At 34.0% G+C, this 14,893-nt stretch overlaps 2 protein-coding genes across 2 annotated transcripts in view; both read left to right on the top strand.

Moving 5' to 3' along the window:
* Window positions 1–2,335: 2,335 nt before the first annotated feature.
* LOTGIDRAFT_159434 (hypothetical protein) lies at window positions 2,336–5,692 on the top strand (the record flags this gene model as incomplete). Its single annotated transcript, XM_009053748.1, has 1 exon — window positions 2,336–5,692. The coding sequence occupies one exon, from the start codon at window positions 2,336–2,338 to the stop codon at window positions 5,690–5,692; it is 3,357 nt and encodes a 1,118-aa protein (XP_009051996.1).
* A 3,270-nt stretch (window positions 5,693–8,962) lies between these two features.
* The window catches only part of LOTGIDRAFT_159433 (hypothetical protein), a gene marked incomplete at both ends in the record, with an annotated part of 9,056 nt that continues 3,125 nt past the window's right edge, over window positions 8,963–14,893 (top strand). Inside the window, 7 exons of the mRNA XM_009053747.1 lie at window positions 8,963–9,071; window positions 10,338–10,431; window positions 11,736–11,790; window positions 12,308–12,371; window positions 13,445–13,543; window positions 13,907–13,959; window positions 14,400–14,606. Coding sequence (XP_009051995.1) covers window positions 8,963–9,071; window positions 10,338–10,431; window positions 11,736–11,790; window positions 12,308–12,371; window positions 13,445–13,543; window positions 13,907–13,959; window positions 14,400–14,606 — 681 coding nt within the window. The remainder of the gene's footprint in view (window positions 9,072–10,337; window positions 10,432–11,735; window positions 11,791–12,307; window positions 12,372–13,444; window positions 13,544–13,906; window positions 13,960–14,399; window positions 14,607–14,893) is intronic.

Genomic DNA, 14,893 nt, shown 5'->3' with positions numbered 1-14,893 from the left:
TTTAAAAAATTAACGTAAGGCCTCAGCTTATTTTCTCAACGGAAAGCAAATAACTGGATTTTCAACACAAACTTTCAATAACTGCAATATTTTACAATGCTACGTTTTATAATATATAATATGATGTTCCATTATAAATCATCAGCATATTAATTAACTATCTAATGATTTAAAAATAAAAAACACTTTTTACAGGAACATATGATTTATCAAGATAATTTATGCAATACAAAAAATTTGTGTTGCCTGTTATAGCATAAAGAAAAAATCTGTTTGGAAAATGTAAATGTCCTATGCAGGACTATGCAAGAATTTTCAGTAACTCAAAGACATTCTGTAATTACAGTTAAAATGCAATGAACAGGGTCAATGAATGGTTAGTAAAGGTCACATTTGTTGCTACAATTTACAACTTTCGGAATACTTTGTTAAATCCAAATTCTAGAGTGGAGCAGACTTCACGGCTTTGCTTCATTTCGCGTCTTTCTGTTTCCGATACGAAATAAATACATATATATACGCCCATAATATTAGAAATATCCTATTTCCAAGGGTTGTAAGTTAAATCAATCATGTCATGTAAAACCCTTATCTTGATAAGAGAAGGAATTAATATTGGGATATAATAACAATAATAACAATAATAACATCATTAGGACCATGTTTGCTTACAAACGGGAATCACATATTTCCTTACTGCTCAATCAAGATTGCTGCCATCAAATTTTTGTAGATAATTTTACACATTCAGATTTCAAATCTCTTGCGTCGGTTGAATATGAAAGTTAGTAAGTTACCCCGATAACTTAAAGGGTTATTCCTCGATAACTGAGCGTGTTGTTCTTAAACTTGGATACATTATCGCAATCTAGTCTTGTGTTATGCTGGTTTTGTTTAAATTGCTTGTAAATATATTTTGGATTGCTTCGTCTTCTTGTTAGAGTTATAAATTGACTCTTTTACGTTTTTCCAATTGTTCATATTAGTTTTTATATTAAGTCACTTTCAGTCCTTTTCTTCTGTTCTGTTATTGTTTTAAAACACGAAGAATTCTTGTATACTTTGATTGAACCAATGTTATCTATTCCATTTTAGATACAGATATCACATTTACGGTCTTTTTTGTTTTTTTATTTGATGTACATCAGTTGTAACGTAAATTAATATCATTAATATTCCAATTTGAATTTTTTAGATAAAATGTATAAATATGCCACCCTAAAGATAGGTTTCATCAGTGAGGTTTCAGGCCTCGTTTTAGGTGCGTGAATAAGAGACTTCTTCTTTGTAAGTATACCATATTTCTGAAGTTATGTCACTGTCTTAACATAGCTGAACATAACATGGTGTTGTCCAAACATGTGCAGAAAAGTAGGGCGTAAAACTCTTTTTTATGAAATCTTACGTCTATTCGTCGTTACGTGTTAATTCATAGCTAAAGAACCGGGCGTTATTTACTCTGAAATTAAGCTCTGAAATCTATAAATGACAATTTCTCTTTAAGCATGTTAAGTTCAGAAAAAGGGTATCTTCAAACAAGTCAGGAGCAGTATTTTGAAACAAAACCATTTATTCATCAAATCCCAGTATTGTTAATTTACCACAACTTTACATTTCGACTGACAGCTAGCGTGAGGTTCAAAATAAATAAGATTATTATAATATAAAGTACAATTAAAGTTATAAAGCTTCATCCCCTCGAGTAGTTCTTAAAGAGGCAGTTAGACTATTTTTTGGATGTGGGAAAATTTCGGGGCTCAAATTAACGAAAACTATAGACCAAAATCTAGGGATATAACTACGTCCTTTACCTTATTTTAAAAATCCTGCTGTTAATTTTCATAATTCAACATACTAACTTGAAAATTCAACATACTAACTTGAAAATTCCAAAAATAAAAAATGAATGGCCCTAATAGGCTTCCGTATTCTCCTTTATTTAACTAAATAAATTATAATTTTACGCCCTAAATTCTTCTCCATATTTGACAGACATACACAGCAATGTATAATGAATAGAATTGAGCGGAGCAGTTATATTATCTTCCTTTTTTCAATATGCCTAGTCTGTAACATATATGGGGCTTAAATTTAATTTATTGTCCATCCTATTGTCGAGGTAATTAGATTTTATCGAGTCAAGGGAAATAATTGAAGAATAGATAGAGATAGTGTTTACTTGTCAAATATCTATAAAAAAAAAAAAGTTTGTCTTATTGCGTCAACATCCTGCGCCAACATTATTATTATTAAAATGCGAAAGGTCTCATTTTGAATGTTTTTCGGAGACAATGATCGACAATACAGTCTATTTTTTTATGTTATTTTCAGAGAGATGAAGATCTACATATTGATTTCACTGGCCTCTATCTGGTTTCTTCCACTGGTAAAATCTGCTTGCAAAAACGATGCCGCTGGTTCGAAATTGGAATTCTGGCTAACCATATCAAAAGACAGCGACCAAGTTGAAACTGTGTATTCCAAATGGTTAAACAAGAATAGAAACGATGCACATGGTATTTTTACTGCATTATGGGCTCGTCTTTTTGACTATACTTCTTCAGAAGTAAGTCGATACAGAACCGTTAGTGGTAGACTGGATTCGATAAAGAACGCAAGAGATGAACTGAAAAGAGTTTGTGATGATTGGAAAAACTCCGGCGCAAAGATTTGGCCCTACTGCGCATTAGCTAAAGATTTCACTTGTAAATTTTACGAGGCTGTACAGGCATGCTATGATGCTGGAAATATTGGAGCGGATAATCAGAAGATTGCTTCTCCACTTGGCCCGGACACCGACGCAAGATCAGCAGCCATCAATAAGCTATTCCACGAAGACGTCCTCCTCATTTTACCAATACAAACAATAGAAAGTGCATTCTACTCTTCTGGCATGGTTACACAGACATATTACAAACTATATCAATACCATCGACAACCATCTACATTTAGACCAAACACTCTTAATAACTGGAATAAATGGGGTCAAGTTAAACAAAAGGTTACTGCTGAATGTGCGAAACATGGAAAGAAACAAGTAGGAATCCAATACTACTGTAAGGCAAAGGCTATCATGGTATTATTCGAAACTTGTATCAGACTCGAACGACCTGATTCCTGTACGTTTGATTCAAGTTTTCAACATCACTGGGACACTGGTACACAGTTCGACTATTGGAGAAAGAGTACCAATGTTCCTACTATTATCTTAAAGCTTACAGTGGAATATTTCCTCTCTCAAGTCTTTTCACTTTACAAAAATGACGATTACAATGGTTTGAAGAAACATATTGATCAATATCTTCCATATTTAAATGTCGAAGGCAAGTACTGTTCTCAAGGCTGGTCGCAAAGAGTCCCATGTACAGATGATCAGTGTAAGGCACTTTGGATGTACAGACCAGACTGTACGGTAAAGAGAATAGCAGATGCAGCAAAGAAATATGTTGATTTACGAAAAGCGGGTAAGTCGTTAACTGACCAAGATGTCAAAGATGCTCGTGATGCTCTAGCTGTTTGGCAGATATATCCACATGTTTTAGAGGTAATTTCACCAGAGGCTGTCCCGCTACCAGTGTTAACAGAACTTCAAAAACGAATCACCAACATTTTACAACCATATGAATTACGTAAATTGACAAAGTATCTCACTAACTTTCCACCAGCTCGTTACTCTACACCAGATATTGTTAGGAAAATATGTAGTCCAGTTGTCCCTAAATACAGTTCATATTGCTTACTAGAACCGACAATAAACATCATTCAAGATGCATCTGGTAAAGTCCAAACGGGAGTAAAGAAAGTCGTCAAGTTGAATCCACAAATCGATTACACAGCACAACTAGAACAATTACAGTTGGAAACCATCTCGAATAAGATTAACAAACAAACTAAGAAGCTGTTCGATAACCTTTCAGCTGACCTTAAAGCCAACTTCAAGGCATTAGCTAACTATTTCGGCTCACTGGCAAACTACGACAAAACTAAAGCGGTTGCTGATATTGGTTTTATTAAAGGAAGTTTAGAAACATTTGATACTAAAATAAAGGATTTGTGTAGAACAGTAGGCGACTTTATTAAAAATATTATGATAGGAGCATTTGTGGGAGTTTTTGCTGAATTAGTTCAACGCACTGCTGAATTGACCACTTTTATAGTTGAAGCCGGAAACCCATTAAAATGGCTTACTGGCGGTGCAATAGGTGACATTTTGTCGGCAATTGACGCACTTGCTCAAGCTGGCGTAGGAGTATCTAGAGTTGCATCAATCACTGCTAATGACCTTCCAGATTTGGTAAAAACAGCCATAACCTTAAAAACAAATTTCGCAAAAAACCAAAAATTTATCAAATTGACGAGGGAAGTAGTTGACGGTCTTGCGAGTGGTGCTGATGTTGAAGATCAAGTGAGTGAATTTTTAAGTATGTATAATAACTATTCACCAGCTGTGTTACAGTCAGACATCACTAGCTATGGCGAAAAATTGTCTGGAGTAAGTGAAAGTTATTGCGAAACTTTATCTGAGGGATCTTCTGCGGCATCGGCAATTGTTGAGATGGGCATAGCAGCTTCAGGAGATTGCAGAAAAGTTAAAATACGAGTGGCAGAGCTTGTTACTGTCTATGTAGAAATGTATGACTACCAGAATGATCTTATGACATCATTGTCCGAAGCTGCAAGAGCTCATTTAGCAGCAAAAAAAGCTGAAGATATGAAAAAGGTGTATAGTTCCGCGCAATCAGAAAATCGACATTTTTTGTCACAGTATGCTGTTATGACTATGGCTTTGTCAATATTTCACGTTTGGACTATTGTACAGGAATATTGTAATACATTGGTTTATATTCACGGTGGTCAGATGCCAAACACGTGCCATACTGCCCTGGCATATCCGTCGTTTACAAATATTATTGATGTAATAAGTTATAAACCGAAAGAAGTTTGTAATACAAACAATGAGATTAGAGATTATATTGCTATAAACACTAAACCCAGAAACGATAATGATACTGGATATGTGGATCTAGAGAAACTGTATGCGAAGGAGTCTATTGACATCAAGATAAAAGATAAACAAGATTTATTAGAATGGAAATGGGTTGACGAAGAAAGTCTGAATAAGGTTGCTTATATCAAGAATTTTGATCTATTCATTCTACCAATAGGGGGAATGCAGACACACTTGATTAGGACATCTGTTACTGTCGGTAATCAAAATAAATTACAACCACTATCGGAAACAAAATATATTTTTGAAACTCCGTCTTTCACAACACGATATTATGAAAATAGCATGAGATGTGTGAATCCGCAGATCAGAAGCCCGTATTTCATATGTGATGAAAGTAAAGTTTTAGATCTGTGTATAACATCTAGTGGTGTAAGAACTGGTGCGATCAAACCATCAATTTACAACACCTTTACGATTAAAGTAGTTTCACTTCCTTCCTCAGCAATAGTACCCAAACCCAAAACTGATGTCAAGCTGTATGCAGGAGTAACTTTTTGTTTCGTAGAGGGTGATAAAACGAAACGAAATGTTAATCTGAAAGGAGAAAAGAAGTCGAAACGTAAAATTACCAAGCGGGGAATTAGAGCTTGCTGTGCTGCGAACCATTACTTCACAGGATCTGCTTGCGCAAAATGTCCCGGTAATTCAGTATCGAAATTCGATGGATACTACTGTGAATAATCGTATAATATAATATTGTCTCCTTATAATTATACTGCCTGACCTATATCTATAATAAACTCTGCATTTAACCCTTGTATTATTTTTTACAAACCAAGTGAAGAGAGGGAGAGCCGGGGTGGGAGAGCAGAGGTCATTAAAACTTAAACCAGTTCTAATGTAAACCCTTTAAAAACGTTCTCAGAATTCCCCGTTCCAGTACGGGTTCATGGCAACCACAATGGCATACCAGGTTTTCCAAAATTTAGTACTTTAGAAGCTTTAGAAAAGAAACTTTTTAAATTGAACAACCATAATCTTGTTTCCCATGTCCACGATAGGTAGTATTGTTTTTGGGAATCATTATAAGTCAAGGTAGGTCTAAGATCAATGAATGTCTTACTACTCTTACTATCATCGGTTGCCTAGCAAGATGCGCCCACTTCCCTGGTACATTTTCAAGGTCGGTCACCAATCTGTGTCAAATCATGCCAAAAATCCAATTTGTGAAAGATATTGTTAATTTAATAAAATTTTGACATAAACTGTCACCTCTGTTGCGTTAACAATCGAACAAATTTTGATGCGTTTTTACTAAGGGCAATAACTCAATTTCCGTTGATCAAAAAATCGTCAAATTCAATCTTGACTAAGATCTCATCATTATGAATATTCATACCGAATTTCATTTAAATCGGATGAAAACTATAGTCTGTATTGTGTTCACAAACAAATTTCGACCCGTTTTTCATAAGTCAAGAAATGAAATGAAATGAATGGAGTTTTACGTCCTACTTTTCTGCACCATGTGGGCTAATGAAGATGGGCGGTGTGACCACTCTCCAATTTACCTTAATTATGGTATCCTTCATAAAATTGAAAAAGTTTACTTAAGACATTTAAAATTAAATGTAATTTACAAAAAAATAAATAAGATTTTATCTGAATCAAAATGAAAGTAGGCTAAATAAAAATGAATTGAAAAAAAAATACAAATGAAAATAAAAGTAAATCTAGATCAAACTGAAAATTGATTTGATTCAAAAACATTTAAAAAAAAAAGTTAGAATAACATGTTTAATAAAAGCGAAAGTAAAAAAAGGACAAAATAAAAATTGTGTGGAGCCTACAGCTATATCACAGTATACAACAATGCATTGCGCACGGGTCGATTAATTTCAATGAGAGGAGCGCTTTTTCCTATGGGTAAATCACTTCGTGATATGATTTAACGAAACCTCCCTTGTTAATGGCACCCCAGTTATCATTTTATTCATTCTTGTTTTCCTGCACTGTCACTAAACCAGAACGAGCAAAATCAAAGAAACCCACCTTTGTAGATCACATCTGGAACCAAGATAGGCTTAGAGCCTACAATCCAGCTCAAGAATTTTGAGGCAGAGCTATCTTGAAATTTTTCGATATCTTGGTTCCTTGCCAGATATGAGCTGGCTCGTCCTGGTTTAGTGACAGTGCAGGAAAACAAGAATGAATAAAATGCAGAGCCATATATTATATATATTAAATTGAGAGAGTTTTGCCAACTACAAAATGGCCGCCATTATGCTATATACCAAAGACCCAACTTGACGTTATAGGCCTACACATAAAATAAATAGCAAGGCAGAGACTTGATTCAACTAAATTTCAAGTTATTTTTGTAATTTTTCTTTTAAATAGGCCTATATTCTACTTAACCATTTTACAAAACAAATGTAAATTTATGCATTTACAATCATCATAGATGATGACTTTGAAGCACTTTAAATGTTCCCCGTCTAGATCTATTGCCGTTGAGTTCCAATAGATTTTGACTCTAAAACTAAGAGATAGGCCTAATTCTCATCATATGAATGTCGGGATATCGAACATAACCCTTTTTCGTGAAAATACTACATTGTCCGGCAACTAGAGTCATTATTTGTACGTTAAGGCATAAATTTCTAGTAAACCATCACTGATTTCAAGTTAACTTCAGCGCCTTAAAAACATAATCAAACCCTCTCTTAAATACAGCTGCCATGATGATGATAATGCCTGTCAATTGATGTGACATTACCATATGCAAGTGTTACTAAGCGCCTAACTTCCTCCTCGAATTCTTCGTTGGAATCATCTTTCTGCTGAAGTTAAGATAACTTCATGCGAGCTGTGGATGGTGGAAAAAAATATTAGCTTAAATGAGAATTAGTCATTAGTGAATGAGCCTAAACGGATAGACAATTGATGCAAGGTTAGAAACATAAACTGCCTATAAACGGAATTGTAATAATTACAATGAAGTTTTTATTGCGTTAATAATTCAAGGCTTTTCCCAATTTATCCAGATTGTTCACAATTAAATAGCTAGGTTGTTTTTAATCTCATAAAATTATTTTTTTAACATTTCCCGATAGTGAATCTATGCCATTATGAAATTTGTGTCACAAAGACAGAGCTAGCACAGCACACATAAGATAATAATTACGTCAGCATTGAAAAATAGCAATCTGTTTCAGTTTTGGAGATAATAAGACCAATACAAAATAAAAAGGCCTCTTAAAGGTTACCTATAAATAGCTAGACGTTAGGCCAGACAAAGACGATATATGAATGTATAAATGAATAATAACACACACATATATAGATATATATACTCTTCATTCGAATTCTTTCTTATGTTGTGAGTAGACGAGCGTAATATATCACCCAATCGCAGCAAATTTTAAAACCGTTCGCCTGTGTGCCTATGCCAGCTCATGTCGACGACGATTTTTTTACGCTCGTATAAAGACCTACACGTACCTTTTTCTTCTCTTATTCTTTACAAATTGAGAATTTTGAGGTGACATTTCGGGAGTGCCATGAATACTATGTATTTATTTATCAGCTACATCCGAGAGTTTTAATTTCAAAATTTAGCCTAGGTTTTAAAGCGCCGAGGTTGAAAGCTAACAAGCTAGAAGTTTCATAAGGTCCAAAAGCAATGGGATAAGGTCTCGTTGCCACGCTTGGTACTGTTCACAGCTCCAGTTTTACATTTTTTTTTATCATATGCATGTTCATCTTTGATATTTCGGTTTTAATTTACCTAAAGTATCTTTATAAACATTGCATAGGCTATTGGCACTAATAGAATAATTCTAAAAGAGGTTATTTTTATTTTTTGAAATAGATAATAGTAGGCCTACTTCTTTGATTCGACCATGTATGTTGTGAATCTGTTCGATAACTTCATTGTTTTGATCTATTTTAAGAAACATACAGTTATTTCGAAATGTACATTGGTTATAAATTCGTCAAACAGTCGACATGGATGAGGCAAAAATGGAACCATATGCTCAGTTAGTGTCATTAACGGATGTAGACAGTCCTGCGATTGTTGTCAGCAAAAGTCCATTCGTCATTGGCAGACATTCAGGTTTGTAAGTTTGGCGTTTTGCACACTGGTCTGGATCAATTTTCACACGAACTTCAACTCTTCAAGGCATAGATGTAATAATGGTTCAAACTGGATAGTTATAAACCTGCATAGGATTATAGCCATAAAAGCCAAGTAAGGCTAGTGGGCCTACTTTTGTAATCCGAAACATTTGCCTCTATTCCAGCCTCTTATGGATATTTTGACAGTTGTCAGTTGGAGTCAGAAGAAAAAGACCCTGTTAAATGGGGGTTTTCCACACCTCTAAAAATGTGTATTCTCTAACATCAATTGAATTACCTTTATGATGATTATAAATTAGTGTTGGTCAACACTGTAACTTTTGTTTAGTATCAGCTGACTCTGTGACATTTGAACTTTCGGCTGTGCACACAAAAATTGAACCGGGGACATGATTTAAATGGTGTAGGGAGAAAATGATTGTATGACTGAACTACAAAAATATTCATCTTTCCATCTGTACCTGAGGTATGAAAAGGTTTAAAATCCCTGCACCTGCCGGAATATCCCCATTTAACAGGGCTTTTTATTTCTGTCTAGTACATGTGAGTCAATAAAAAGTAATCAGAATCAGTAGATGTAGGCGTGGGACTAATTTTCGATTTTGGTATGATGATGAATGCAGATAGGCCTAGACTACAGTAAAAATATTGCTCAGCTCAAGTTGAGTAGGCCTACAGAGCTAGTTTGTGGTCCAATCAATATATGTCCATTTTTCTTCAAATTATTGACTGAAGGCCTACATCTTATACTTGGTTTTCACATTTGGCCATTTTTGGACATTTATTTTATTCCTTCCTAGTCGGCTAAAACCTGGTTTCTGTGGCCATCATAACGCCTATAGAATAGCATTCAAAGTTTATGTAAATTTTTCTTTGCATTGTCCAGCTATTATGATCTATGTTTTATACTGTACCTTTACTACTATAAAAACCTACCTTGTAGGCCAATCACCATGGAATGCAGCGATTTGATTGGATTGTACGCCAATGAGTACAACCAATCAGAGCCCTCAACAAATAGACTTTGAACATTGTGTTTTTAAAGCTTATATTTCTGTTGATGATGAGCTGATTGCTGTATTCATTGGTGTGTATGTGTATATAATTCAGTTGAATCACTGCATTTAAAAACTTCTACGAAACAAGAAAGGTGGCTATTGAAATCAAGGTATAAGACAAAGTTTGTAATAGCTGCATATTTTGAAGATAATGGATTTCAGTTTTCTCCACTTGTAAATTTCAGATTGTGATATACCGCTAGTTGGTAATAAGTATGTTTCCAGACTTCATTGTTCTATTAAGAAAGATGAAAAAGGTATAATATTAGAGGATGGAAGGTGGGTACTCTATTTATTTATCTGGTTCAACAGGTCCAGAAGAATAGATCTGTATATGCTTTTTTCATTATAGGGTCTGATGTCTTGCCACGTTCTTCACTTCACAAAATTTTACTGATGATTTATATGAGAATAGAAACTTGGGTTTCAAAATAGGTCTCTTAGTCCTAAAATGACTTGATGATGCCCTGATGAAAAATATGAGAACACATAAGTTTAAGATAAAAGTTACAACAAAGGAATAGGAGAAACCATGAGGAGGGAACTGGATTAACAAGAAACAAGATAGTTAAGATCAAAGGATCAGAAGTCATGATTTTTACCCTCATGGGATAGATTCGCCATTCATTGAACCAATCATATCTGTGTCTCAGAAACGGGATTTGGGAGATTTTCGTATAGTTCTAGTACTTTTGAAGACTATTTGCAATAATCAAACCCAAATCAACACCCGAAAATGGTGAATCTGTCCCTTTAAAGGATCATTCTGTTTTTTTTTGTAGGTAAAAAAAAATTTTTTTCTCTCAAATTTGTGAAAACTATACACTCAAATTTAGAGATATGTGTCCCTTAAGGTATCTGAAAGTTTTAACTAAAATAATTCAGCCATTAATTTTTTTAAATTATTTAGAAAGCTCTTGTAAGTTTACGTGTTTTGCTTTTTGGAATCTATTAGAAAGCTATTGGAAGGATTTGAGTAAAATAAACGCCTGATTGTAGAGAAATATCTATTATCTCATATCTATAAAGGTTTGGACTGCTAATAGTAGTTTTTGATTGATACTTTTAAAACACAATCAGTTTGATCAAGTAGAATCATAGATATAAATAGCATACTTTAGAAATATTTTCAGGTATAATTTACAATGTTTTTGATAATGGAAATGTTTAACAAAATGTTCTACAAAGATAAAAGCTTTTTTTCTGCAGAAAGCACAAAATAGGCCCTATATGGCATGTTACTTATTTGATAGAAATGATTGTTATCATGTCACAATCTGCTATCAAGTTGCTATCTAATATTAAAGGCCAATCATACTTTGGTCTCAGAAACTGGAATTGTTCAGCTAAGCTAATCAGTAATAGTGTTCACAATGTACCATCAAAACTATTGACAGAAAAAAAATTAAACGTGAAATTCAGAGTCATAAAGGTATTTTTGAAGAAATTATCTGATATTTATACAATCCTGATACGGGTTCTTCTAAAGACTATATTCAAGGCCAAATCAACCTCCAAAAATAGTGAACCATGGCTAGTAAGGAATGTATTTAAGTCGTTTATTTTTTGTACCCTTCTTTCAGTTCCAATGGTACTTTGTTAAATAAGGAAGTGAAGTTATCAAGTTATGAAAGAGCAGTATGTTGTTAAAATTTATCTACCATTTGAGATATACATTAGATACGTGATGATATTATTGCTTATATTACATATAATACATGGAGTCCAAACCACGCCCTCGAGACCGTGGTAATACAAGTGAGAGAAATGACATATTCATAGCTACAAAACAAATTTGTCATAATGTTTTGTTTGTGAATGTAATCAAAATGTAAGCCACATGCCATTAATTGTTTTGATTATTATGGACGGTACAGTAATTAAGTGTTTTGTTTACATTTCCGTTCTACTGATCTGATTGGTCAGACTTAAAAGCAGGAATCTCATTTCCACGTCCACAAACCAAAGTGTAGTGGGCTTAATTTGATCATGTCACAACCCGTATTCATGATACGATGCATCTAATGCCAATGCCAATGTCACACATGTGTCCTTCCAAAGATGTTTTTTGGGAAGAAAATGACTTTAATGCAAATTGATCAAGATAACTGAATCTTTGGACTGTCAATTGAAATTAAGATCTTTTATTTTCTAGGCTGAATACTTGAAACATGGTGATGAATTTTACGTTGTGTATAAAAAGTATGATCCATCATTAAGTAAGTATCTCTGTAATGGGATCAAATTTGACAAGTACAACAAGCATTCTTTCTTTTCCAAATGTTTCTACTGATCATAATAAAACCTTCACTAAAAAGAGAAAAATTCATTAAATACAGAAATACAGAATTTCAAAAAGTTGGAGGTACACAATTTCTAGCCTTAAACACAGCATGATCGCATCAATTTACTCCATTCCAATTTTCGGTCAGACAGCTTGTGCAAAACCACAAAAACAAAGCTATTGCCAGGTGCCATTTAGGGGGAATAATTTTCGTCTTCAATGTATAAAAATCGCATTATTAAAAATACTTCTAACTAGGATTTTGACCCACTATTTCTATATATGCCTTTTTTATATACCACAGAGTATATTATATATATACAAGTCGTCATTTTAACTAATTATCAATTAACGTGGACACACATGGATTTGAAGGCTCAAAAATTGACGGTGAGCTGTGATCACTATTACTGATAGACTTAGCTAAAAGCACATAGTTTAGAGGAATTGCAAGAACTACAACATTTCTTATTTTATAGGCTTAAAACCTTTGGCCTCAATTTCAGTAAAAGAACGATATTGGATTGAATTTCATTTTCGCATACTGACTATCCTGGATATACACCATATAGGGCAGGGTTTCTCGAGTGAATTTGTTTAAGCGCCACTTTTGTTATCAAAGAGCCTTGAACATGGTTTCAAAGTCCACACAAAGCCTCCTGAAGCTGGAGAGTTATGAATGAAAAAGAATGTTGTCAGTATACCTATGCAACATAGGCTATGCCGGTCCCTAATCATGAACTCCAGAATATTATTGTGTTTTCCATACAAAAATATGACAATACCTAAAAGGTGCTTTTGTTTCACCTCCTTTTTACCGTTATTTTACCTTTTTTTGTGTGTTTTTCCAATTCATCACTTTACAAGCGCAGATGCTACACAAATGGCACACGCTTGCCAACAGTTGAGAAACCCTGCCATAGGGGAATGACTTCAATGGCAGGTAATTTTGTCTAGTTTAAATTTTGGCACTGAGATATTTTTTTTGTTTACTACTGGTATGTCTAGATGTGGGTTTCGTCTATCAAGAGCTGAAACAATTAAAAAAGGAAGAAGAAGAATCAGAAGAAGAATCTGATGTCAATGTTGGAGATTCAACCTTAGTTGGTGGGTTTCTGTTTTATTCATGGGTTCTATTTAAAGTGCATGTGATTAAACTGTGTGTCATTATCTTGCGATGTTTTTCTGAAATTACAGGAATCATAGACATTGAAGAGGAAATGTTGCATGTGGCGGCTATAAATGTTCCTAATATAAAAATGATTATATTCTTGAAAAATCTCTTTACTATCCTTTTCACTCTATTGTCTGTCTGTGTAGTACCAGAGGTACTAAATTTGAGGTTCTTTTTGAAACATGACAAGAAGTATAAAGAAAATATTTTTGATTACTCAATGTCACATGATTGCTAACTATTTTCAAAATTATAAAGTAAATTCATATGTTTACAGTGCTAATGTGATTTTTCAGATGATGACTTGAATGTGGTTCCTTCCCCTGATCCTAAGCTGAAACGTCTCAAGGTAGTGTCATTTTCTTATAGTTAGATATAATAGGAAGTACTCTCCTATAGATACACTGGCTGAAGTCACAAGTAGAGACTACAGTATGAAAATAGATGAATTTTGAATAGAATACCTTCGACTGAAAAGTATTTATGGAAGTATTACTTCTTGATGAAAAGAATATAAATGTTGTTAGCTTCATTAATCCATTAATGTTTCTTTACCTTCTTCCGTGTGAACTCTCTAGAAGGCAAGGAATAGAATCTGACTGTAAATTCTTTGTGTGTGAGTCTTGGTACTTTTAATCTCTCTCTGTAAGGTACTCCTGACAAATTATAATCTTAAAACTAAGCATATTGCTTTGGAAAATATTTCATTTTTGGCAATGGTCACTGTTGTTGCAGAAACTAGCATGTGGGTGTATGTCACTCTGCCTGACAAGTTATCTTTTCTTGTAGTCTGTGGAAGGTGAAGAACCACCATCTAAGAGAACTAAAACATCTTGTGAGACTAAAGAAGATCAGAAGGGAAAATCTGAATCTAAAGATGATGCTCTAGCTGAATCATTACAATGTATGATTTGTCAGGAGATACTGCATGACTGTATCAGGTATATAGCAAATAGAATAAATTATGCAACATTCCTCTTTCTTGATCCATATCAGGTTTTCTGGCCTTTTATATGTATTAGGATTATTTTTGACTTGAATTTGCATCATTCCAATTTTCCCTTAGATGACCAAGAAGTTAGCTGGTAGACTGGATCTGTATTGTCCTTTCTCATTAATCTAGTTGCAAATTGGACTGGTGAATCTTGGTAAGGATCTGTGTTGTACTTTCTCTGCGTGTCTGCCACAATGGTAGAGCTCTTCATACAGGATCAATTTGATGAAAATATCACTTTTATTACAGCCTTCAACCTTGTATGCATTCCTTTTGTTCTGGCTGTTAT

This window comes from Lottia gigantea (genome assembly GCF_000327385.1).
Source record: "Lottia gigantea unplaced genomic scaffold LOTGIsca_20, whole genome shotgun sequence".
Lineage (NCBI taxonomy): Eukaryota > Metazoa > Mollusca > Gastropoda > Lottiidae > Lottia > Lottia gigantea.
Note: the sequence above shows the minus strand (reverse complement) of the source record. Positions and strands in the feature narration are given on the sequence as shown.